The sequence below is a fragment of the Poecilia latipinna genome, unplaced genomic scaffold (genome assembly GCF_001443285.1).
Source record: "Poecilia latipinna isolate Pla-1442-1.1 unplaced genomic scaffold, P_latipinna-1.0 Scaffold2341, whole genome shotgun sequence".
Lineage (NCBI taxonomy): Eukaryota > Metazoa > Chordata > Actinopteri > Cyprinodontiformes > Poeciliidae > Poecilia > Poecilia latipinna.
The window spans coordinates 431-26,637 of NW_015114957.1; the positions used below are offsets into that span (position 1 = coordinate 431).

Here is a 26,207-nt window from a genome sequence, read left to right on the forward strand (position 1 = left end):
ACCAGACCTCTGCTTTTTCATTCTTCCATAACCGAACAACTGACTGAGCGATCCGCCAGCCCTGCGCCCGCTCAGCAACGGTCAGGACCCTGTTACCAACTTCACTATTTAATTCTTTTCAGAAAGAAAAAAACATCTGAATGAGCAGGTGAGACTCAAACATTTATTGGCCAGAAAACTGCAGTCAGTTCTAATATTTATTAATCTCCCAGATAAATATCAGTTATTGGCATCGGCTGAAATTAGTAAATCGGTGCTTCCTGCCCTTTGGTTCCAGGATCTGTTCTGTCCCGGTCCAGACCGGCCGCCGTTTCAGAGAGTTGGGTCTGGTTTGGGTTTCAGCCTCATGACATGGATGTGATTTAAAGTCGTTCTGCTGACTGAATCAGTCGTTTGAGCCACGTCCATGTCTGCAGTGTAAATATGTAAAAAGCAGAAACTGAAGCTAAATTAAATGAGCTTGTAGATATTTTCAGTTTCTAGTTTTATGTTTCAGCTTTTTGTGATTTTTAGTTTTTATTCTGTGATTTTTCACTCTTAATGTTTTAAACTGGAGTCACATGAACATAAAAAGCTGCATTTTAAGTGCCTTCAACATAAATAAGGCAAAACAAAATGTTTTTTGGTATTTAATGTTTTACAGCTGGTAAACAAATGTAAAAATGAATTTTCTCTGTATTTGTCGTAATAAAACTTTTGCAGCAATATCTTTTTGTTCCTGTCAGATTCTATTTTCTTCTTTTTCACTGATTTAAATTAAATGATCTGTAAGGAAGGTAGAAAACTGACCTGCAGCTGGAAGTGATGAATTTATCCAGGAAAAACTTTTTACATTTCTTTTGGTTTCAGTTGAGCAGAAAAAACTTGAACATTTCTGTGCTGGACTTTGAAAACTTTAAATGCCTGAGATTAATTTAAAAATATCCTTTCATTTTTATTTTATATTTTACACATTTCAAGCTGAAAGCTCTTTTGGCACGTCTGACGTGAATCTGAAAATTTAGTTTTTGACTTGTTGCTCAGAAAATATCCTTGTTTTATAAATAAACATTTAATTTAAAAGTTGTAGTTTTTCTAGTAAGTTTCTGACTTGTAGAGCACAGACAAGGATTTTCAAAAAACAAATTCTGGGATTAATTTTTTTCCCCAGATATTTCTGAACATTTCTAAACATTTCTGGGTTTTTGGTTGGTTTTTAGTCCTTTTCTGTCTAATCCGAGTTTTGGCGACGTTTTCCTGTCGGTTTGGGTTTTCTGCAGGATCGTGGGGTTGATGAAACGTTTCTGCTCATGTTCTCCACCGTAACACTTTCTGCTCCCTGCTGTGTGAAATCTGCTCCTTTATCTGCCTGGGAAAGAGAAACTCTGAGGTCAAAGGTCAGGAAATGAAACGCTGATGGAAAGTTTGGTCTGAAACGTGAAGCTGACTGAACATTTCTTTATGGGGAGGAGATGTTGAAACGCTCGGCTCTGTTGACGTCAGGAAAGATAATTTAAATTTGTTTCTGCGTTTCAGTTCAAAAGGTGAAACAATGTAGATTCATTTAGTTTCACTTTTATTTGGATATTTATCTACTACAGTTTTTAAACAGTTTTAACGTCTTTCAGCCAACAGTTGGAGAGAAGGAAACCACAAATATACATTATGACTAATTTAGTAATCGGTTAATATTCAAATGTTTACATTTAGAAAATGTTTGAATTTTCTGGCCGAGATTTAAAGAAAAAACACTTAAAAGGTAAAACATTTGAATATTACACACATATATATGATTATTGATTTTAAAAATCATTTTAATATTTAATTATTAAATATTTTTACTTGGAAAATAAAAGAAAACGCCGTCTTGAGTTGCTGTACTCATCACTCACCACAAGGGGGAGCGGCAGCCTTCAAATACAATTGTTCTGGTTTAAAAACTGCTTTTTAAATCTGTTCTGGTTTCAGATGCAGTTTTTATTTCTACAAACTGAAAGCTGAACTTACGGTCCATTTTCCATTAAACTGATTTCTATATTAGCTGCTTCAGTTTCAGGTTTAAACTCATTTAAAACCAGAAGAAGTAAAACAAAGATTGTCTTTATTCAAATTAAATTATGTCACTATTTATATCACCTTTTTAAAGACGATAAACTTCCCTTCACATTCATACAAAGACCCTTTATTTTGTTCTTTCTCTTTATTTTTTATCTGGTTCAAAGTGCTGCAGATCAGCGTTTAATAATCTCCGTCTCCATGACATGATGCTGCTTTTCTGCGGGATTCCCTGAAGAAATAACGACGTCTTTGGGGATTTCAGTCGTCTTGGATCCAGTCTCACTTCATTCAGCCTGAAAGGCAGAAAGAACAACAGCCAGCCAGAGGAAAGCAGCGCCTTGGTTCCTAAAACTCAGGTAAAAACTCATTTTTAATAACGCCCGGCTTTTCTTCAGAGATCTGAATGTTTGTAAGGGGAAGAAAGTCCTGCTGGATGAAATCTGGGCTTCAGTTTTAGTCTTATTATGAAAGAAAGATGAGAAACAGCTAAAACATTTTTATTAAGAGCTCATAAAAACATTAAAGGAGCGGTATAATTTAAAATCGACTTTACTTAAATTTTTTCCATCATGTTTTAATGTTTTTCCCTCATCAAAGCAAACATGGAGTTGTTTAATGTTAGAGAAATCCTTTCATCTCCATGGTAACCATTCAGCTGCTAAATGCCTGGGTGGACCTAGCCCCGCCTCCGAGACGCAGCTCCTCCCCCATTCAGCTCCTTCAGACTAGCCAGCAGAAATTAGCAAACAGCTCATTGTAGGAGCTGCTGCTGAGAGCAGCGCTGGTAAAAACGTTAAAGGGTTAATAGAGGAGCCATGTTGGGACGACTTCCTGGAGACGGAGCTTCAGGAAGAGCAGGAGCTTCTTAAAGAGACAGAGGCCCAATTTCAAGATGATAATTACAAAGACAAATGTTATTTTAAGTCATATTTGATATACAAAACTTTTTGTTCTCCATTCTGATCAGTTCTGGGACCAAAGGTGTGGAATCCAGTGGTTTACTGCATTATTACTGAAAATGTAGACAAAATGCCTCACTTTGTTTTATTATTTAGCTCAACATTTTTCTAAATCATATTTGATATATATAGTTTTTATATAACAACTGAAAGTAACATAACACCTTAGTTCTGCAGTAAAGTGGCCCTATGTGGCTGGAAGACACACAGTACCGGCCCTTTAAGGCTGAGGAAGATGGAGGAGTTTGTTTGTGTTTCAGATGGTCGCCATGGGAGGCCTTGCCGCTCTGTGCCTGCTGCTGATGTTTCCGCCCAGCAGCTCTCAGGTCACCCTGCAGTCTGAGAGGAAGATGAGCCCGGCTCTTCCTCCCCCGCCTCCTCACATCCGGGACCTCCTCGTCCAGGACGACGCAGCTCATCTCAACGCTAAGAGGACGTGTAAGTTCCCGGGACTCTGATTTTGGCTCCAGTGGATTTAAAGCTGCAGTAACTCTTATAAATCAAATGTCTCCATGTTGGCAGTTTGTTTTGAGACAGAAATTCACCAAAAACAACCAATCAGAGCCAGGAGGAGGAGCTTAACGCTGCCAATCATCCTCATGTACCAACTGCTGTATGCGCTAATGGCAGAGAAGCAACTTACAGAAAAATTGTTTATCATCTGTCATTGGTGGCTTTGCTAACTAGCATTAGCATTTACAAAGGGCTGTGGAGGGTGATTGACAGCGCTAAGCCCCGCCTCCTGGCTCTGATTGGTTGTTTCTAGTCAGTAATTGAAAAACAAAAGGAGCTTGTGTTTTTTGTTATCAAACCATCATGGCATCATGATGAAAACGATTTTAATAAAAGTTACGTACTGCAGCTGTAACGTTTTCCTGCTGGTTCTGATCCAGATGCTCCCGTAGACAAAGACAACGCCAAGATTTTCCTTTTCATCGCCGCGTCAGTCGGGACTGTCGCTCTGATGGCTGCAGTTTACTGCATCTACAACAACTTCTACACCAAACAGCAGTACCTGCACGCGCAGCTGCAGGACGACCCAGGTCTGCCCGCCACACGCCTGAGCAAAACTCTCCTGCTTCTGTCACATTTGCTTTTCCTTTATTATTCTTGTTCCTCCAATCAGAACCGAGTCATCCCGTCCAGGGTCGGTTCAGGAGGATCTGGGGCCCGGGGCAGGAGACAGGTTTGGGCCCCGATACACACAAGTTTAGAAAAATTAACATTTTTAATTTTTCTAAACTTGTTTCCCTGTTTAAAATATGATGGAGCATTACAGGGCCAGGCTAAGAAAAAGATTAAATTATGGGACTAAAATGATGGGAATAAATTTGTACTTTATTTGTACATTATAATGACTTTTATCATTTATTTTTTTACTTTAATTTTGTACAATTTTATTCTCGCATTATTAGAACTTTATTCTAACAGAAAGTCTTTGTTATGATTAATTTATTTTTGTATTACAGCTTCATTCTCATATCATTGCAACTTTTTCCACACATAATTTAAACTTTGTTCTGGTAATATTATGACCTCATTCTCAAATTATTACAACTTTATTCTGTTATGTGACTTTTTGTTGCATTATTACTTTATTCTTGTTGAACTTTATTTGCTCATTATTGCAAGTTTTCTTGTGGTATTATTATGATTTTTATGTTGTATTATCGCAAAGTTTGTCTGTTAATATTAAGACTATTGTCGTAGACTTTCAGCTGATTTTCTGACCTCCCGCCTGCAGAGGGCACCGCAGACGCCCTGGACGCTCCCGGGTTTTTCCACGGCCCCGCTGCTGACTCGTCCTCCATGAGTTTGCAGAAATCGGGCTACGGTTCGCTGGCGGACACGCCGTCCATCATCTCCATGGCGCCCAGCCTGTCGCCGCCTCCAGCCGCCATGCCGTTCCCGCCGCTCTTCCTCTCCTCGCGCTCCCTGAGAACCATATCGGCTCAGGATCTGGAGAAGAGCTGCATCTGAAGCACAAGCTGCACAAGCTGCACAGGCCGCTGTATGGAGCTCCAATAGGGCCATACAGTTTGTTCAAAGAAAAAAAAAATTAGCTAAAAAAAAAGATCTGAAACTGAAAAACTTGGATCTGAAAAGTAGTTTTGAACTTCCTATTTCAGTTTTAAACTTTTTTTTTTTAGTTTCAAATTATTTTTCTGTTTCAAATCTTTTTCAATTTTAATTTTCTTCTTTAGTTTTTCACTTTCAATTTTTTTTCATTTTCTTAATTATGTTTGTGTCACAATAATAATTTATTATTTTTAGTCTCAATTTTTGTTTTAGTTTCAAGTTTTTTGGGTTGTAATTATTTTTACTTTTGAACAAACTTTATGGCTCTGTTTTAGCTCCATACGGCTGTGCTTTCTATTTCATTCTCTGTCCATCCCTAGCTGTATGAACCACGACCCCAGTGACCTCTGACCCCTCTCCACCAGCTCCAGTGTGAGAAGTTTTGTCAGTTTATGTAAAATCAGCAGCTTCCTGTTCAGTAGGAAATAAAAGCCTCAAACGAACCATTGCTGTGGTTTATCGTTTTCCGTCAGTCTGGGAATTCAGTCTCTCATGACTTCGTTCCAGGAAATAAAATGGATAAATCAGAAATATGAAAGCCCCAGATAAGCTGAGCCTGAAGTTTAATGTTGTTTTTGTTGAAGACGGTTTTCATTCTGGAGCCATTAAAGGTAATTTTCTCTCAGATTAAACCACCTGTGGCCACGAAGCTGCAGGTTCAGACCAACGGCGCCTTGAAGGGAAACTGATTTCTATAATCCTGGATTTTTTAGCTGTTTGAACAAATATTTTAAATAAATCTCTTTTTTATCTGATTGCTAAAAGTCATAAATTATTTTGATACTTTTGTTTAAATAGTTGATGAGTCAACTTGATCCAAACTGGGGAGAAACCAGTTAACCAAACCGCTTTTGGACTGGAGGAGCTGGAACTATTTACAGTTTATTTTTAAAGTGGCAGAATCATCAAAAATCTACTTTTTTATCTTCCCATAATGTTTTCATGTTTTTCCCTGCAGTGTTGCTTTGATTCCTTCATGTTTGACAAATCCTTTCATCTCCATGGCAACCATTCAGCTGTCCAAAGAGCCTATTTGGACCTAGCCCCGCCTCCAAGGCGCAGCTTCTCCCCCATTCAGCTCCTTCAGACTAGCCAGCAGAAATTAGCAAACAGCTCATTGTAGGAGCTGCTGCTCAGAGCAACGCTGGAAAAAACGTTAAAGGGTTAATAGAGGAGCCATGTTGGGACGACTTCCTGGAGGAGGAGCTTCAGGAAGAGCAGAAGTAAGAAGACAGACGCCCAATTAATAAATCAGGTCATATTTGATATTTTCAGCATTTTTATAACAACTGAAGGTCACATATTTACTGGCTGTGCTACAAAATGACACTATGTGTCTGGAAAACGCATGACACTGGCCCTTTAAGAAGATAATCATTGAAAGATAACATTTAACACTCCTATGTTTGAGATGAACAATTTTTTTACTTTTCAAACTAAGAAAAGGTTTTGTCTAGAAAATTCTGAGATTTTTCTAGCAATTATTCGACTTTTCAAATTTAGATATTTCCATTTTGTTCTACAATTTTTTTCTATTAAATTAAACTGAAATTTATGAGGTTTTTTTGCAGTTCTTTCCCTTTTGGAGCTCAGATTTTTTTTTCTGGAAAATTTCTGAGAATAATCCTAAAATGTTTGAGATTTTTGCTGGAAATGTACTCCTTTTTTATATGCACACAGTAATTTTATTATGTCGTCATAGAAACAAATTCTAACAATTAGATAATTTTACTTAACTAAAAGTAAAATGTAGCCGTCCAAGAATTAAAAAAAGCATTTGGTACAAAGTTTACTGATCAAATAATGAATCATTTAATATTGACAAATTACATCATCAGACGGACCAAAATATAAAGTTATAAAGTGGAGATTTTAATATTTTAAGGACCAAAATTAGAATAATTTATAAAAATAGCAAAATAACAAAATCAGCAAAAAGAAAATGTTTCAAATCAGTTTCAATAAAAAACTGATGAAACTTTAACAGAATCTGCAGCTGCGTGTGTCACGATCCGTGTTTCTGTTTATTTTTGAGATTTTCTGTGTTCAGTCTCTGTCCTCCCCGTTGATTGTTTCCCAGGTGTGTCTCATCCCCTTGATTACCCCGTGTGTATTTAAACCCACCTGTTGTCCTTGTCTCTCGTCGGAATCCAGGTAACACGTCAAGTGTTACCTGGATTCCTTGTGCCGTCTGATGTTCTTCGTGCTGTTGCTCTGTTTACCTGGATTATCACCATTAAACTCTTCATCTTCACCTTCAACCTGGGTCTACCTGCGTCCCTATCCTCACCACAACAAACCACATCATGACAGAGTGTCTGTCTGGTGAGTTTTGGTTAAAACATGTTTGATTTTCATTCAGTGTAATTAAATCCAGATTTACTCAAGAGAATAAATACTTCAGAATAAAATTACTCACGTAAAAGTGAAAAGTACAACGTAAAATACTCCAAAAAGTAATTTTTTCAAAAAGGTTACTCAAGTAAATATAGTTACTCCCCAACTCTGTCAATTTGTGATTTATATAAATAATAAAGTTGTAGTAAACACTTCACGTCATGCGTTTTAACGCAGTTTAAAGTTGATTCTTGGACGCATAAAAAGCGCAAACCTTCCGGAGAGCATCCCGCAGTTCCCGCCCGGTGAGTCCTGCGTGCCCCGGTCCGGGTCCACTCCCTCCATTCACGGCCGCTGCGCGCCCAGAATAGCCCGGCTCGGCTGAAAAAAGCCGGAGCGCCGGGAGGAAGTGACATGCTCTCCTCCACTACTCACTGCTGGAGATTAGCGCGCAGGCAGCTGTAATCTGCTTCAGCACCGCGGCCACAGACGCCGCCTGGCCATGAATCCTCCCCAAAGTTCCCTGGAAGGGAACCGCCGCGGACCCAAACCTCATTAAAACAAGTTCGTGTGGATACGGAAGCAAAAGTTCGGCTGGAAATGTATTTATGATTATTAGAAACCAGAAAATCCCGGGACAGCTGCCTCAGATTTGGGAGCTTGAAGGAATCTGATGATCAGGTGAATAGAAGCAGATTTTTTTAAGGAAGCAGAGGAGAAGGCTGTGCGCTCGGAACCGGACCGGACCGTGAGGATGGAGATCCGGCCGGACAGGTTCAAAGCTGTGGCAGCGAAGACTCTGGGGAAGATTTACGGGTAGGTCGATCCTCTGAATGCATAAGGCGAAAACCGAAGTTATCGCGATCCGCCGCAGGGCCGGTCCGATGTGGCGGCGCCCCTGGGCGGAGTATTACCTGGGGGCGCCACGTTCTCCTTTACAGGATTTTACATTTAAACAAGTAGCTGGGTTAAAGAGGTAATTTAGAGCATTTTATTGTCATAAAGGTAACTATGAATATTAATCATTAATTCATCATGTAAATGACAGATTTAGCCAGAGTGACTAACTTTCTACTTTGTTTTTTTTTTTTTTTAATATTTTTTATATTTAATTTCCATATTCGTTCTGAAAACTTTCATTCAGAGATTTATTTATCCTTTCCTGTTCTGGTATTGATACATTTTAGCTGCTTTTTGATGCATTTGTGTTTTGTAACCTTTAAAACAAAAAAGGCAGGAGATCCAACTTGATTTGTTGCAAATAATCAAATTAAGGTTATCCTAGTAAATATCTTGCGTTTATTAAGTTGTCGTGTTAAAGAAACGTAAATTAAGTTTGACATGCAAAAAATTATATATTTTTTTTTTTTAGTTGGAGCGCCGTTCTCTTTTTTTTTTCAGTGTAATGTTTCATGATTTTCCCACCTCAGATTTGTAATTATTACCTTTAATTTGTCACCTTTGGTCAAACTTGTGCTCGTCTGACTGAATCCAATCTCTCAAACTGTGCTTTGCCTCTGGTCTGACCGATGAGAGCAGTGAAGGAGATCAGGATGTCCTCAGGCCTGGATTATCTGACACATCTGCATTTATGCTGCGACTCCAGAACTTTCTGGTCCATTCTGAGCGTTGAAACCCAAACTGAAGCTCCAATCTGCAGGTTGGAGTAAAATTAGCCGCCGCCGCCTCTTCCTGGGATCCAGGAACAGAATCTGGTTTCATCGTAGGCAGAAATGTCCTTTCAGGGAAAGATGAAACGTCGGATCGATTTTTGGATCAATTTCTGCTGCTTTATGCCGCAGCAGGTTTATCACACAAATTGATCATATTTCAGTTAAAACTCAGAATGTTTAGGTTTGGATTAATACATAAACTTCAGGGATTGTGCTGCAGATTTAATGACAGATTATGACTAAAGGCAGCAGAAATCTGACACGGAGTCATAAAAGGCTAAAGGGACTTCTCTGTAAAAACCTCAACACTTGCACTGTAAAAAATGTTGCTTCCTGTGAAAATTAGACGTTTCAACGGCACTAAAAATATGTAAGAAGTTTCAGTGATTGAAGTCACAGCTGAATTACATCAATCATCTGTTAAATCTACAGAAATAAGTTTTAATTTTGTGTAAAAACTACAGCACAAAGTGACATGAATGTTTAGTATTTTAAAAAGATTTTCTGGTATTTGAATGAAACTTTAACGGAATTGTTTTGTTATGACTATTACAATATTTTCCTGTTTTTTTTTACCACCATTTGTAGCTTTCAGAAATTGATTATATTCACATATTGTTGCTGTGAAACATCTTAAAATATTTATCTATTTTGGGGGCACAAGTGTTTTTATTTTCTTCAATAAATTGTAAATGTACACACCAACTAGTGCATAGAAACGGAGGTATCTTATTTTTAAAAAATTTCCAGTTACTGACTGATTTTCATTTGTTTTGTTTTTCTGTAATATTCTTTGTTTTGATTAATCTAGGGCCACTGATATTTGTATTGGGAAAGAGAGGGAGAAATAAAGAGAAAAAACATACGCCAGACTTCAGAATAACTAAAGAACGTTTTGTAATTTTATTAATGGCTTTTCTCATTTCCTCCCAAAAACATTCACATTATGATAGTTTTCTGCTGTGATTCTACATCGTTTTAATGTAAACTCCGGGGTCATTTTTTACAGTGTAGGGGTAAAGGGGAGAAGTCCGGAGCATTTTCAGGAATCTGAGCGCATGGAGGTTATCGATGGACTCGCCTTTCTCCCTCCTGGGATTTGATGCAGCGTCTCAACTCTTAAATCCTCTCCAGAAATAGCCTCTCCTCTCCAAGCTGTCGGCCTGCGTAAATCCCCGCAGGATGTACACCTGGGCCGATCTCTGTCTCTCCCGGCGGCCCCTCCCTCCGCGGGACGCCCAACTACCGGGATTAGTCCTCTCCATTAAACGGCAGCAGGCTGTAAGCAGTCACTTCCGCCCGGCGCACGTGCGCCCAGGTGCGCCGCGTAACGCGCGTGGGAGGCTGCTGGTCAGGCGGTCCGGTTGGGACTTCCTGGTTTGGACCAAATCCCGCCAGGCGTCGCTCTGTGTCAATGATTCAAAACTGATCATCCGACTCGGAGTACAGTAACTAGTCACATTTACTCGGTTACATTTATACATGAGTAACGTTTTGGGAAAAAAAACAACTTTTAGGAGTAATTTTACTACGTTTTACTTTTACTCAAGTAATTTTATTATGAAGTAATAAAATTCCAATAATGATTTAACAGTAAAGTAAAAACTATACTATAAATAATCATTACTTTTACTCAAGTAAAATTTCTAGATGCCTACTGTGAAAAACTTCACTGAATGAATATTTGTCTTGTTTTAACCAAAGAATCACCAAACAGTCACACACACACACACCTGCAGCTTCTGTTAGTTTTATTTTGAAAGAAACTGATTTGTAAAAAAGTTTCTTTTGCCTGATTTTCTTATTTTGCCATTTGTATCGATTGTTTTCATTTTTGTCATTAAAATACTCGCATTTCCACATAACTTTATATTTCGGTCTGTTTAATGACGCAATTTTTAAGTATTTAATTTTGATCAGTTAAGCCTACTAAGTGTTTGAGTTTTTACCAAATACTTTCTTTACTCTTGAGTAATTTATTGGACGGATAAGTTTTATATTTGAGTAAAACATGTTGAAGTAGCGACGCTACTTTGGTACCTCCGGATGTTTGAACCAACCTGCACCGGAAGTGGTTCTGCTGTCTTTAGCGTCATCGCCTCTGACCCTGATTCTCGGTTCTGGTTCGGGTCTGAACGACAGAACTGCGCAGCTCGGGCTCCGTTCTTCAGGTGTGACATCCAGCAGGTCAGGTGGCTTTCAGGGATTACAGCGGATTTTCCTGAAAGGTCAGCGATGAACAGTCGCCGCAGATTAGCTTCATGCTAACAAATATGGCGCCTAGGAGAAAATATCCAAACACATTGAATGTCTGTTCTCTCAAACTGCGAATATTTTATTGGCGATTTATGTTGTGCTGTGTGATAATTGTGAAAGGGAAGGAAATTGTTTCAAAGTGATTTTATTGATTAACAAAATTTTCTGTTTTATAATCTTCGGAAAATATGGATTTCTTTTTCACTTCCTTGTTTCAGAGTGATTTCAGCCGCCGAAGTGATCCGCCATTTTGTTTTCCAGCGTGTATTTATTTAATTTGGTTTATTTTTCAATCAACATGAATACATCACATAAACATGTCAGGTTTTGCCAGAGGCTAATTTTCATCTGTAGTTTCCTACCATGTTGATGGAAGAGATGGAAAAAAAAAAAAAATTAATGAACATGAATGACGACATAAGTCATCTATGATAGTTTTTATTGCATAGATAAAATTGTGTAATTTACAGTTAAACTTGATCATAAAAACAAATCTAAATGATACAAAAAAATGCTAAAACTGTTCATTTAAAAGTTAAGTTAAAAATATGAATAGAATTGTGATTATCTAGTAACCATTGCTTAAGCGGTGTCCTAAAACAGTTAGTTTTTTTAAAACAGTTTTTATTTTTAATGGTAGTGTTTTTTAATTCAGGTAGAGTCCCAGATGGGTTGATTAAAATAAAAGCATTTTTTAAAACGAATATTTTCTGTCATTTGTAATAAAAGCGAGAAAAACCCAAATCAATTAAAATTGGAAATCAGATTTAATCTGATATTTCATTTTTAAATATGAATCCAACATGTAACAAATTAATAAAATGAGGCATAAAATTATGTCGTTCAGTCAGAAATTTGCACATTTACTAAGCGTTATAAAAGTTCTGCACTTCATGCAAAATAACAGTTTGTTTATGGCATCGTTTATTATTGATTCAGACTAATGCTTCAAACGAAAAGTGCTGACCCAGGCAAGCTGAGAACAGATAGAAGTTAAATTTATTTATTTAAGAATATTACCTGGTTTTATTTTCTTCTACATTACAATGTTTCACTGTAACTGATGGTCTGTTTGATAGAGGCAGAAAAATGTGAAGTAATATGACAATAAGGTGAATATTTGTGGTGGAAACAGACCAGGAAGTGATTGTTGGAGAGAGAGATGCTCTGTGGATTGTTGGTGGTAAAGCCGGGTGAAGATGAGGAGGAGGCAGGAAGGAGGAAGAGGGACCCGCCCGGACAAAAATAGACTGAGTGAGCCAGAGATAGCCTATTAATAATTTAACATGGAGAATCATCAATACTTCATCACCGCTGAGGATTGTTGCAACCTTTAAGCACACTCAAAGTAACTCTGCATTATGATTGCAAGGCTTTTATTTCTCCCTGTTTCATGAGTTGATTGAAAAGATATGACATTTCGTTTTTACAGCGTCTTCAGACAGAAAAACTAAAACCAGCATCATGACAGACGCCTTCAGCCATTAGAGCGTAAAACAAAATGCAGGCCTCAAAAATATTTAGCTAGGAATAAATAAAATAAATTTTTCAGTGTAGTTTATATATGTATTTGACTCCAAAATAAATCAGGTGGATAACTTTGATTAAATGGAACAGAAAATGACTCGTATATAGTTGATAAAAATAATTAATTTTTGAACACAAAGATGGAACCAAGAGAAATAACAGAGATACAGAGGCACCCCAGAAAATCTTAAACTTTCAAGGGACAAAACTAAAAAACAAAAGGTGATATTTTATTAATTCATTTATTCATGCATTGGGTTTTATTTATTTTTTTGTCTTTATTGAAGATGATGCCTTTCTATGACAAGAACATGTTTCTCTTGGGAGAGAGACGTTTTTCACGTAGGGGCCGTGGCCCCCTCTGCTCCCTCTTTTGGAGCTGCCACTGTTGTCAGTGGAACATAAAAATCTTTAAAATGAAAACTAGAGATCAGGGGAAAATCTAAAACTAAATGAAAACAGGAACCTGAAGGCTCCAGCTGGAGGCATCAAGTGGAGGATCTGACAAAGAGCAGGCTAACTGAGAGAGCGGTTAGAGCTGGGGAGGGTGATTACAGGTCCTCAAGTGAGGGGATGGGAGAACAAAATGGCCGAAAATACAAATTCCTGTCTATTAATGACTTTACTACAGTCGTCTAGTAACTAGAACCACAAACATCGACCCAGTTTTACTGAGAGGCAAAACAGATAATCCACCCAAAACGTCACGTAAAACCTTTTTATGTTTGTATCTACAATAATATAAAATGTTACTTTAGTTTGTTATTGAGCTGATAAACTTTAAAAAAGGCAGAAAAACGTAGTTTTAAAATATTTTTGCGGCCCCTCTGCACTTTCAACGTATCGATTTTGTCCCTGATGTTTGGACATCATTTCCTGAAAGAGTCCAATAACATCTAATTAGATTGTCACCATTACTGCCCGTTTAATGTGGAACCAATTACCAGTTTTATGGCGTGGTTACTTTTTCACACAATGCCAGGCCACTTTATAAATAAAATGATTTTTAAACAGATTTTTCCTTTCTGGTGTATCTGGTGTTAAAATTAGTTGATCTGAAACATTAAAAAAGCAAAAAAATTGCAAGTAAAATCGTTTTCATGCCACAGTTTGTTGTTCATATTGGAAGTGATATGAAGAGGTTTCTGCTCAGTGTTTCACATGTCATGGTTCATTTATGGCTCCTTGGATACATATTTGATGTCTTTCAGACGGGAGGCAGAAAAAGGTCAGAGCTTCTCAGGAAACGTGAAGAAGAGGAGAAACATGTTGGTGTTAAACTCTGCAGTTACCAACACCTTCTCTGGCGTTAGGAGCCGGTTCTGTCAGGAGACAAATGTGTGCAAAGCAAAAACCAAAATATATCAACACCTCCAGGAGAAGTAAGAAACAAACGCTGGTGTTTCCCTGGTGAGGCTCAGAATATCCACTCAGCCTGACAGAAAACATCTGGCGTCCAGACGGTTTCTAAGCAGCCAGCAGATAAACGCTGCATGCTGGGAAAACATCAGATTCTCTGGAAGACAGTGGTGGGCGTGGCTAACAAAGCGCTAGCTACGCTACCCCTGAAGCACTAGTCATGAACATTAGCAACGCTAACGTTAAAGTGCTACACCAACACAGTGCTTAGCGGAAGCTAATGCTAAAGTGCTAACTTCAATTCGGGTTATATCAGACTGCAGCCCGAAGCTCCAGTTTTCATCTTGGAATTATAATTTAATCTGACATGTTGGAGTCATTATAGATTAAAAAAATTAAAACATTTCTGCCAAAACAAAATTACTGCCAAATGTATTTCTGAGATTAATCTCAAAATTTCTGGGATTTTTTTCTAGCATGTTTTTTCATCACTTTTCAAACTCGTACATTTTTGAGGGTTTTTGTAGGAAATTTCTGAGATGAATCCCAAAATTAACATTTCCTTTTATGTTTATTCCAATTTTTTCTTTCTTCCTCTGTTAGATACTTTATTTATGTTTACATCTTGTTCTGAACTGTGCAGGTCTTATTTTGTTGTTTGTTATAAAGTTATTTTAAAAGAGAGAAAAAGAGGAGAGGAAAAGGAAGTGCTGCATAAGTGGCCTAAAGTCACTTCAAAATAAAAGCCTTAATGTTAAATGTTTAACTCCAAGTAAAATTTAACTTGAGTTACTTTGGTTAAATTCTAATAATATGGTAAATAGTCTTTTTTTCAGTTTCTTATAAAATCAGAAGTTTTAGTAAAATTTGGGCTGGTGTTTGTTTTACTGTTTGATAAAATCCAAGATGGAGAATGTTTAGCTAACTGTTGCTATAGTTACATTCAACTTTATTCAATTGAAAGTTTAGAAAACAGCCGAGTAAATTATCACTTTAGAAAATAATTTGGGCAGAGTCGGGTAGCAGCTAATTATATTTACTCGGTTACATTTATTTAAGTAGCTTTTTATAAAAAAACAAAAAAGTCCTTTTCGGAGTATTTTTACTACACTGAACTTTTTACTTTTACTCGAGTAATTTCATTATGAAGTATTTTTTTTCTTTCTTGAGTGAAACTTCTGGGTTTTCTTCCCACTGAATGAAAACCAAACATGTTTTAACCACCAGACTCGCCTGCAGCTTCTGTCCAAGTTTCTGAAGTTTTTATTGAAGCTGATTTGGAAAAATAATTTTTTGCCTCATTTTGTTATGTTTGTTACTTATGAATTAATTTTTTTCTGGTTGTTAAAATACCAAAATTTCCTCTTAACTTTATATTTCGGTCCGTCTGATGATGTCATTTTTAAATGATTGATAATTTGATCAGTTACTCAACTGATCAGTTACTCAGACTTTTTACCAAATACTTTCTTACTCCTGAACCATTTCTGCTTTTTCTGCTGAGTAAAAATAAATAGTTCTTCTTTTACTCGAGTGTACTTTCTGGAAATCTGCTCACCTCTGAATTGAGGGAAGCTAAGTACGCTAAGCATTTTCAAGGTTAGCAAAACCGCTAACAATTAGCTCTGCTGTTAGCGCGTTAGCAGAACATTAAAATCTGGACTCTGTTGTTCTAACAGAGGCGATTCTATAAATTTCCTGCAGCTGAAATGTGGAGTTCTGCGTTTTGTTGCCGTATGAAGGAAACGTCTCTCGTTGCTGCAGGGCGCTAGAGAAGAAGCAGGAAAATGGCGAAACCATCGAGCTGTCGGCGGAGGGCCGGCCGGAGCTGGTGCAGGAGAAGGAGATGCCGGTGGTGGACTGCACCTGCTTCGGCCTGCCCCGCCGCTACATCATCGCCATCCTGTCCGGGATTGGCTTCTGCATCTCGTTCGGCATCAGGTGCAACCTGGGCGTGGCCATCGTTAGCATGGTCAACAGCCACACCGTCTTCAGGGACAACAAGGAGGTCATCGTGGTGAGTCAGAGCTGCACCTCCTCTGGGCTTCCCCTCAGAACCACTGCTGTGTTGTGGCCCAATCACATTTCTGCAATGGAGCCGTTTGATTAGTTTTTTCTCAGAAAGGAAAAAAACAACTAAAATTAATTCTCATTTCTAAACCAGGTTTCATCTTATTTTTGTAGTAAGTAGAACGACAAATATCAGCTTTAATTCAGCAAGAGCAACTTCCTGTTGCCAGGTTTGCATTAAAAAACTAAAACCAGAAAACTGTATACTACACTGCAAAAACACAAAATATTACCAAGTATTTTTGATCTAGTTTCTGGTGCAAATATCTCAATATCTTTAAAATAAAACTAACTTACAATTACCTTTTCAGAAATATAAATAAACTTATCTTAAATCAGTAGTCCCTTAATGTTGATGAAAAGGTTCCAGTTCCTTTGACAGATTATTTCACCAGTGGGGAAAAATGTTTTGAAATAATCTGGCAATGGAATAAGTTTTAAAATCAATATGAAGGAATATTGTCACATTCATTTTTGTCCTTAAAATCCCCAAATTTTAAGGACAAAATTTGGGTATTTTGTCCTTTTGTTGTTTATCTTCACTGGGTTCAGTTTGGAAACCCCTGAGGAAGAGTGAAGACAAACAATGATCACAAAATTTAAGAAATCCAACAACAAAAGAGATGCAGTACTGCTGAACGGACAGCAGGTGTCACTGTTGCGCCACTTTAGATGTTTTACTTTATTTCTGTTGCTGATTTCACCTGAGCTCAGCTTCATCACACCGTTATTCATGGCATGAAGCTTTAAGATTGAATATTAGTTCATGTGAGCGTGATGCGTTTGTGTCCCCTCAGTAAATGTGAGCGTGATGCGTTTGTGTCCCCTCAGTAAATGTGAGCGTGATGCGTTTGTGTCCCCTCAGAAAGCTCAGTTCAGCTGGGATCCAGAGACAGTGGGGATGATCCACGGCTCCTTCTTCTGGGGTTACATCGTCACCCAGATCCCTGGAGGTTTCATCTGTCAGAAGTTCGCAGCGAACAGGTCAGCTAATCCTCCTGATGTTCACATTTCCGGGTGTTTTCCCCCTGACCTTTGACCTCTGTGTGCCTCTGCAGGGTGTTTGGCTTCGCCATCGTCGCCACTTCCTGCCTGAACATGCTGATCCCCACGGCGGCGCGGATGCACTTCGGCTGCGTCATCATAGTGAGGATCTGTCAGGGCCTGGTGGAGGTACGGGGAAACATTCTGCTCCAGAAAGTGTCCAAACCGTTTAAACGCAGAACTCTGTGTCACTTCACAACCTGAAGCTTTAACGATGTTTACTGGAGCCGAGGAGTGAAAAATAAAAACAAAATGTGACTTCAGAGTTTTTTAGATGTAAAAATATAAAAATGTGATTTGTTAATTTATCCCCCTTTACTCTGAAACCCTGAAATAACATCTAGAACAGGAGGCAGGAAATAAGTGTTAACTCTATTTGAAGGGGTGTGAATAAGACTGACATCACACTGTTATGAACATGAACGAGTCTTTATGAATGTTTATGACAGATGTCATGAAGTGTCCTTCGGTAAATAATGACACTTTTAATGCAAAGTTGCTCTAAAAGTTGCATTAAAAGTCCATTAAAAATGCAAACTTTGCATTAAATTATCATAATTTACAAAATCATGCAAAGTTTGCATTTTTAATGGATTTTTAATGCAACTTTTAGAGCAACTTTGCATTAAAAGTGTCATTATTTACTGAATGACACTTCATGACAACAGTCAAACATTCATAAAGACTTTATGTTCATGACAGTGTGATGTTGAAGCACACCCCTTCAAATAAAGTGTTACCAAATACATTTTTATAAATATGTACCATATAAAGTTAACTGAAGATTACTTCTAATAAAATAAACCATCTATTACAAAAGAAAACAATGACTATAATGTAAGAACGAGTTGAGCGCTTTCCATAATTATAGAACTGAAGAAAGAGTCTGTAGTTAGTAACTTTTAAGAGCCTGTTGTACATATTATAAGCAGATTTTACATAAGAAAACTCCTTTTATAGCATGTGAGAGGGCTTGGCTGGGGTTGCTAGGTAACGGGAAGGGCTTGGCTGGGGTTGCTAGGTAACGGGCTGGGCTTGGCTGGGGTTGCTAGGTAACGGCACCAAGTGGAACTCGGAAATTTTTTCTCACTATTAAGGAATTATTTACATAAATGAAACTCATATCTTGCTGAAAAGTTAGTTTTCAGTTAGTTTTGTGATATTTCAAGGGAACGGAGATGTGTGTGTGTGTGTGTGTGTGTGTGTGTGTGTGTCTGTCTGTCTGCCTGTTGATGTGAAACGTTTGAAGTCCATCAAACTCTGGTTGTCATGTGACAAAGTGTGAAAGTGGAGAAGAGGTGTGAGGACTGTGGTGATTAACCAGCCGTCTCTGTGTCAGGGCGTCTCCTCCCCGGCCTGCCACGGCATCTGGGCCAAATGGGCCCCGCCGCTGGAACGGAGCCGCCTGGCCACGACGGCCTTCTGTGGTGCGTTCAGGGGCCGCCGTACATCACACTGCTGCTGCTTGCTGTTCAGCAGAATCATCACGATACATTTGTTACGATACACAGCTGTTGATTAAAACTGCTGCTGCTTTGGCATAAATGCTGCTGGACTGTAAACCGTCTCAGAAGTTATCACGATAAACGATAATATTGTTGTTTTTAGACCATTTTCCAGTAACATAATGTTAGAAAACGTCAAAGATCATTAAACTTTACATTCTAATGAAGATTTAACACTGGAACTGGAAATATTTTAAATATCCAAAATAAATAAACAAAGCAACAGAAACAACAAAATGAACTATGAAGTCACTGTAAACAAAATGATCTTTTAAAATCAGAGCTATTTGAGGCCAAAGCAGCTGAAAGAGGAAAACGATAAATCCTGCAAATGGAAATGATCGACTTTGTTTTCATTCATCATGTGGTTAACGTTCTTAATGCATGTCTGTGGTTCTGCAGGCTCTTATGCGGGCGCAGTGATCGCCATGCCGCTAGCTGGAATCCTGGTCCAGTACTCGGGATGGTCCTCCGTCTTCTACGTCTACGGTAAACGACCTTTGACCTCTGGCCTTCTCAGAAAACACAGAGAGAACCCTGTCTGCAGGATAAACACTGCGACAAAACTAAATCTTACAAAGTATTTTTGGTCTAGTTTCAATCTTGGTGCAAAGTAAGAAAAGTTCAAAGTAACTTTTCATCAAGATGGAGCAGCTTGTTTTATGTAAATATTTAATTACAATAGATTCTTTAGATTGTTTCTCTTCTATTAGCAGCTCATTAATGTTTTGGAAGCTGTGATGTTTTGCATAAATGTTCTCATGTTTCCTGAACACAAACTGACCTGTTTGTCTCGACCTTTGACCTCTGAACCCTGCAGGGACCTTTGGGGTCATGTGGTACTGCTTCTGGATCCTGGTTTCGTACGAGAGTCCGGCGGCTCACCCGACCATCACGGAGGAGGAGCGGACGTACATCGAGGAGAGCATCGGCGAGTCGGCCCAGCACACGGTGACGGTCAGTCACATCGTATTACTGCCATTTTTCTCCCATCATTATTACTTTTTCCTCATTTTATTATCATTTTTTACATTATTATGACTTTTTCTTATTATTACAAATTTATTCTTGTAACATTGTGACTTTATTGTATCATTTCAACATGACTCTGGTAATTTTCTGACTTTTTCCTCATTTCAACCTGCTGCTGTACGACTTTATTCTCAGTATTACGTCGTTTCTCATAATGTTCTGACTTTATTCTTGCAGGTTATTTTTTTCTTGGCCTGGCTTTAGTTCTCCGTCATAGAAAACAAATACACAACATAACATCAGTTCCTTCCAGCCATAAGCTTCATCATGAAGGTTTTCTTATTTCTTTTAAAACGGACTCAGATGTTTGTGTTGAGTCAGAAAACGGCAGCAGCTCCTCTGACAGATCTGTGAACTGCCCGTCTCTCTGTCAGCCCAAAGTTTCAGACTGACCACAGTTCCAGTTTCTGCTGGTCGTTGCGTCTGACTGTGAGAACTGTTGTCAGACGTTGAACCGCTGAGCGTTTTGGTGTTGCAGAAGTTCAACACTCCGTGGAAATCGTTCTTCACCTCCATGCCGGTCTACGCCATCATAGTGGCCAATTTCTGCCGCAGCTGGACCTTCTACCTGTTGCTCATCAGCCAGCCCGCCTACTTTGAGGAAGTGTTTGGCTTCGAAATCAGCAAGGTAATTCAGCCGGAGGTTCATCAACCACAGCGTTTATTTTAGGAGGCAGAAAAAACACAAAGCAGAGCAGGAAGTAGAAAAGAAACCAACTTTTTTTGGAGCTTAACGTCATAGAGCTTCACAAACTGTGTGTGAACATCAGTTATCAAGTGATTTCACAGATTTAGGCCTGGACTTTGACTAGGCCAACCAGCAGCCACAGTTTTGGCCAAAAAATCCAAGAGAATTGAGCAACATTTAAAAATGTCAAGCGAATGAAAAGGATGCTAGCTTTTTCAGTTTTGGTTTTTAATGCAATAAATTCCTAATATTTCCACAAAAGAATATTTTTTACATGAAAGAACTGATGCAGCAGAGAAGCCAACAGGAAGAAGCAGCTGTAAGGTTTCCTGACAGTTTGAGGAACAAGAAGCAAAGCCTGAAAATCCAGATAAACAAACAAGTGTTGAGTTGAAAAGGTTTTTTAAAGTTTGACGCCGTCTTTGAGTGGACTGACCTGCGCTTGTTGTCGATGCCTCCAGGTGGGAATACTTTCTGCTCTGCCTCACCTGGTGATGACCATCATCGTTCCCATCGGAGGCCAAATCGCCGACTACCTGCGCTCCAATCAGATCATGACCACCACAAACGTCAGGAAGATCATGAACTGTGGAGGTCAGAAGGAGGAGAAGCACAAAATCTGAACAAATATTTCTTTAGTTTTTAGTGCAAATATCTTAGTTTTGTTTCATTTCAAGTGAAAAACTTATAACTGTTAGCAAGACACAGCAGCTTATTTTGAATTAAAAGTTTCTTATTAAGTTTTAGTGGCAGATAATTTCACTTATGACAAGGGAAATGTCTTGTTACAAGTTAGATAATCTGCCAGTGGAACTTGAACATTTTCATCAATATTTAGAAATTATTAACTTAAGCTGCTGAATCTTGCTGAGCAGTTAGATGAGCTACTGAGATATTTGCACTAGAAAGCAGACCGAAAACACTTGGGCTGCTTGTCTTTGCAGAGCAGAAAGTCTGACCTGCATTAAGATCAGAGCAAATAAAAAAGTCATTTTCTGGATGTAAGTTTATGGATTTTATTCTGCCGACTCAGCAGACTGGCTGCGTTTTATCGTTTGGGTCTTTTTAAAGCACACACCCTCCAGTCAGCCTCATTACCAAGTTAAAGTTGTGTGAGCTGTGGTGTGAAAACACCAGGCCACATGAGGCAAACGATGACTAAGTGTTAGCAGAGGCTCTGCCTCGCTCAGCTATTTCTGCTCAGAGATGTTCATACTGGAGAAATGAGGAAGCAGAAACGGGCGCATCATGAGAGAACAGAGCAAAGCAAACAGTTTCCATATCAGTGAGCATTCAGGGCTGAAATGTCTGTCTGTTGTGACCTCTGACCTCTGGTCTGCACAGGGTTCGGGATGGAGGCCACCCTCCTGCTGGTGGTCGGCTTCTCGCACACGAAGGGCGTCGCCATCTCCTTCCTGGTTCTGGCGGTGGGATTCTCTGGGTTCGCCATTTCAGGTGGAGCTCGGTTCAGAGAAACGACCCAAAAACGACACGAGAGTAACGAGTTTCAGAGTCGGCACCGAGTGACTGATCACATTCACTCATCTAATATGCAAAAGTACATCATCAGGATGTAAAATTAAGTGGAAATTTTGGTATTTTAACAACCAAAATGACAATATAAGTAACAAAAATAACAAAATCAAGCAACAGAATCAGATCAAATAAACAAAATCTTCAGAAAAAAACTGATGAAACTTTAATAAAAGCTTCAGGTTTGAGTCTGTCTGGTGAGTTTTGGTTAAAACATGTTTGTTTTTCATTCTGTGGGAAGAAAATCCAGAAATTTTACTCAAGTAACAGAAGAAATACTTTATAATAAAATGATTCAATTAAGAGAAAAAAGTACATCGTAGTAAAAATACTCCGAAAATGAATTTAAAAAAAAAGTTACTCAAGTAAATGTAAGTTTTTACAACCTGACTCTGGTTTTAACATTTTAGCATAAATTTAATAAAATTTTAGTGTAATTTTGACGGCGTTTTATCGTCCTGTGAAGGTTTTAACGTCAACCACCTGGACATCGCGCCGCGATACGCCAGCATCCTCATGGGCATCTCCAACGGCGTGGGCACGCTGTCCGGCATGGTCTGCCCGCTGATCGTAGGCGCCATGACCAAGAACAAGGTGAAGCTCATCCGTCTTTCCTCTTGTTGATTGTTTGATTAACAGATTCAAGAAACGGATCAAAACATGTAACTGTGTTTATGATCCTAGCACCTTTCAGCAGCGCGTACATGGGGCTGGTTAACAGTGGTAAGCCCCGCCTCCTGGCTCTGATTGGTTGTTTTTGGTGCATTTCTTCAGGCAGCTCAGGGGAGAAGAGGACGTCGATCTTTTCACACATTCTGTGTCGGTTTTAACAAACGTAAAAAAACATTTTATAAAAGTGACAAACTGCAGTGACCCACCGCAAACCTGAAGCTGTGCAACCATTCTGGACAAAAAGCAAAGCATTTGTATATTTTATTATTGTGCTGCTGGAAAAGGAACCATTGAAATAAATGATTACAATCCTAAAAGGGAGAGAAATCCAGAACTACGGTGACTTTTTAAAAACTGAAGCTGTTTTTCTCTCTGCCTTTCCTGAAATGACATTTTTCTGTTGAGTTTGTGAATTAAAATGTTGCCGCAGCAGCAGCAGTTTGTTCTTGTTTTTTATCCACATCCATAAGTTAAACGAGGCCGAACTCTGAGGTGGATTAAAGTCTACAACAGTTTATGTCAATCAGTCTTACTTCTGCCCAGTGTGGGGATTTTTAAGTCCTCCTTTCTAATTGTTTTGTTTTCTGTATTCAGACGCGGGAGGAGTGGCAGGGTGTGTTTCTGATCGCCTCACTCGTTCATTATGGAGGGGTTGTATTTTATGGTGAGTCAAACTCGTCATTGTTCTCTGAAGTCTTCGTGCAAATTTTGTCAGAATGATTTCTGGGAAACATTTCCTGTTTCAGCATTATATATATTTATACACATTAGCTTGTTCAAATATAACCAAACCTCGGATTATGTTTATTCTCTCTTTACTTAAATCATTTCTGAATTTTCTTCAATGCTTTACACATTATTCTCGGTACTTTTACATGTAATGTCTTTAAATTTAAAATTATTACTTTGAAGAAAGTTGCATATATTTGATGTAACTGATTACATTCATGATTTTTAATGACTTATTGCGTGAACAGGCTTATTCATTCATGATTTTGATTTATATTTCCATTTAATAGAAACCCTCCTGTTGTGTTTTTTCGGCAATAGCAGGATGCAGATAAATATTTGCCTTTTTTTCTGTGCAGGTATTTTTGCCTCTGGGGAGAAGCAGCCGTGGGCCGAGCCGGAGGAGCTGAGCGTGGAGAAGTGCGGCATCCTGGACGAGGACGAGCTCGCCAACGAGACGGAGGAACTGTACCGCTCCAGCGGAGGAGCCGGCTACGGCGCCACCACCCAGAGCTCCGACCCCAACGGAGGCGGCGGCGGCTGGGTCTCCGACTGGGACAGGACCGAGGAGTACGTCCAGCCGGCCGGGACCAACAGCTACGCTTACCCAGGGTTCACATAGAAGCAGCCAGAGAAACACAAACGGCTCAGCAGCAACGAGGAAACCTGAAGGAACCAAAACAGCAACCGGGCTTTTCAGGAAGCCTGACCTTTGAACTTTAAAGACATTTAAAGTGAGGATGGTAGTTAAATGTGTGCAGTTAGGAAGCCTTTTTGCAAACTTTGACTGGAATCAGGCTTGTTGTTAAGATGAGGCGTCCATGTTTAAGTCTGTTTTCCATCATGACTCGGTTTTTATTGGTTTGATGCTCATTTAAATTTGAGTTATTGTAGCTTGGATGTTTATCCACTGAAACATCACAGACACACAGATCAGTGTTGATCTAAGGGCGTGGGCTGATTTTCCTGGATAACTGAATATAAATAATGGTTAAAAACATGAGTGTAGAGGCAAGACTTTTGTTACACCTTGGAAAATGTAGCAATCCTCACAATGTTGCACAGAAACTCACATCACCATGAACAGCAAGAGAGTTTAATTTATCTAACATGCATTTTTCAGTCTGGAAGGAAGCCAGGATCAGTCGACGTGTCCAAAGGGAGAAAATGGAAACTGGTCATAACACATCAGATGGGACTCTTTAGGAAATGATGAAGACGACGGCGCCTTCATTTCGGTTTCTCCCTTTTTCTTATTGATACCAACATTTTGGGTTTTTTTTCTCTACATGAAAATTCGTCCCACGGCTCCATTTCATACCTGAAGTATTTCAAAACAAAACAACTGAAACCGACAAACTTTATGACCGATTCTTTGGTCAGATTGTTATTGTTGTGCTAAGCTAGCTTTGGCTAATTAGCAGGTGAAAGGCTAACTTTAGCTTAAGTGACTGATCTCATTTTCCAAATTAAAACTAAAGTCATTATTACGCAGCGTAGGTTCTCCAACATGATTTTGCCATTTTGGGCATCAAATTAAAATGTTTTATTGGTTCAGACCAACAGTGCATCCATTTTGACCCACAGTGGGAAACTTTCAGCATACTGCGACAACTAAAGACAACCAGGTCCTAAATATTATAATATTCAGCAATAGTCTGCTGTAAGGAAATGTGATTTTTATAACAAAATATGATGATTTATTTATTTTATTTGGTCCTTTGTAACCATCAACAGGAAGTCATAAATTTATTTTTGTCTTATCATAATTTCATTTATTTTGGTTATTTAGAACAAAAGTGAATTAAATGAGAGTAAAATCTAAAATATTCAGGTAATAGTGTCCATCTGAAACCTGCTACATTATCTACACAAAAATTAAAGTAATTATACCAAAGAAAAATAAGCTAATCGTTTAGCATAGAACGGTTTGTTAAAGCTAACGACGCCTAAAATGACTTTAGCTGACAGTTAAGTTTGGATTATAAAGTTAATAACACTGTATGAAATGTAGTTTGTTGTATTTACTTTAAGACCAGTTCTTCAGTCAGTGTCTGAATGTTTAGCATAGCTAGCATTAGCTTGTGCTAACTACTTAGCAGCTAACAAGCTAACGTTAGCATAAGTGAAAAAAGTTGTTCTGTGATTATTACTGTGACATTATCATTATTACACTGCAAAATATTTTCTTTCATCCAGAATACGAGGTTCGTCGAGGTCTGATCTGGTTGTTGGTCTGTAGTTCAAAATGGCCGTCTTGTAGTTTATCCTGTAACTCAGTAAACTGGGTTATTGCTCTGACCTGGTGTTTGGATTAAAGACGTAGCCCAGCAGGTTTCTGTGTGAACATTTCTCTTAGGTGAAAATTTGACTAAGTCTAAAGTTTTTTTTCAACCAGCAGAAAGTTTTTGCAAAATATAGTGTTAATCTTTTATCCTTTAAGAAAAGCATTGTGCCAATACAACAAAATAATGATGTATTCTGTAGTATTGGTTTATGAGGAAGTCAACAGTTGCAGATCTGTTCTGTGTGTAGAGATATAGATGAAAATTATTTTGTAAAATGAACAGAAAATACAAAAGTTGTTGACCTTTTTGCCTATTGAAGGAAAGTTATTACGCAAAATAACATCTTCATAAATTAGTGTCTGAGTTTAGGTCCTTCATAATTCCGTTTTCATTCAAATCCATCATTTTAATTTCTGATA

The 26,207-nt window shown here is 38.5% G+C and overlaps 1 protein-coding gene across 1 annotated transcript; it reads left to right on the forward strand.

Moving 5' to 3' along the window:
• Window positions 1-7,603: 7,603 nt before the first annotated feature.
• On the forward strand, window positions 7,604-24,239 carry LOC106937420 (vesicular glutamate transporter 1-like). The gene is made up of 13 exons (XM_015018929.1): window positions 7,604-8,228; window positions 15,992-16,244; window positions 17,163-17,281; window positions 17,356-17,470; window positions 18,681-18,768; window positions 19,249-19,335; window positions 19,667-19,803; window positions 20,357-20,506; window positions 21,028-21,160; window positions 21,911-22,021; window positions 22,566-22,693; window positions 23,366-23,435; window positions 23,860-24,239. Exons 1-13 carry the CDS (start codon window positions 8,167-8,169, stop codon window positions 24,120-24,122), a joined length of 1,716 nt encoding a protein of 571 aa, XP_014874415.1. The 5' UTR covers window positions 7,604-8,166; the 3' UTR covers window positions 24,123-24,239.
• Window positions 24,240-26,207: the final 1,968 nt, after the last annotated feature.

What these genes read in the sequence shown, in the direction of transcription:
- LOC106937420 (XM_015018929.1), top strand. Translation starts at nt 8,167, where the DNA reads ATGGAGATCCGGCCGGACAGGTTCAAAGCTGTGGCAGCGAAGACTCTG. An exon ending in CAGAAGTTCGCAGCGAACAG is followed by an intron (nt 17,282 to 17,355) that starts GTCAGCTAATCC and finishes GTGCCTCTGCAG; the next exon opens with GGTGTTTGGCTTCGCCATCG. An exon ending in TGGAGGGGTTGTATTTTATG is followed by an intron (nt 23,436 to 23,859) that starts GTGAGTCAAACT and finishes TTTTCTGTGCAG; the next exon opens with GTATTTTTGCCTCTGGGGAG.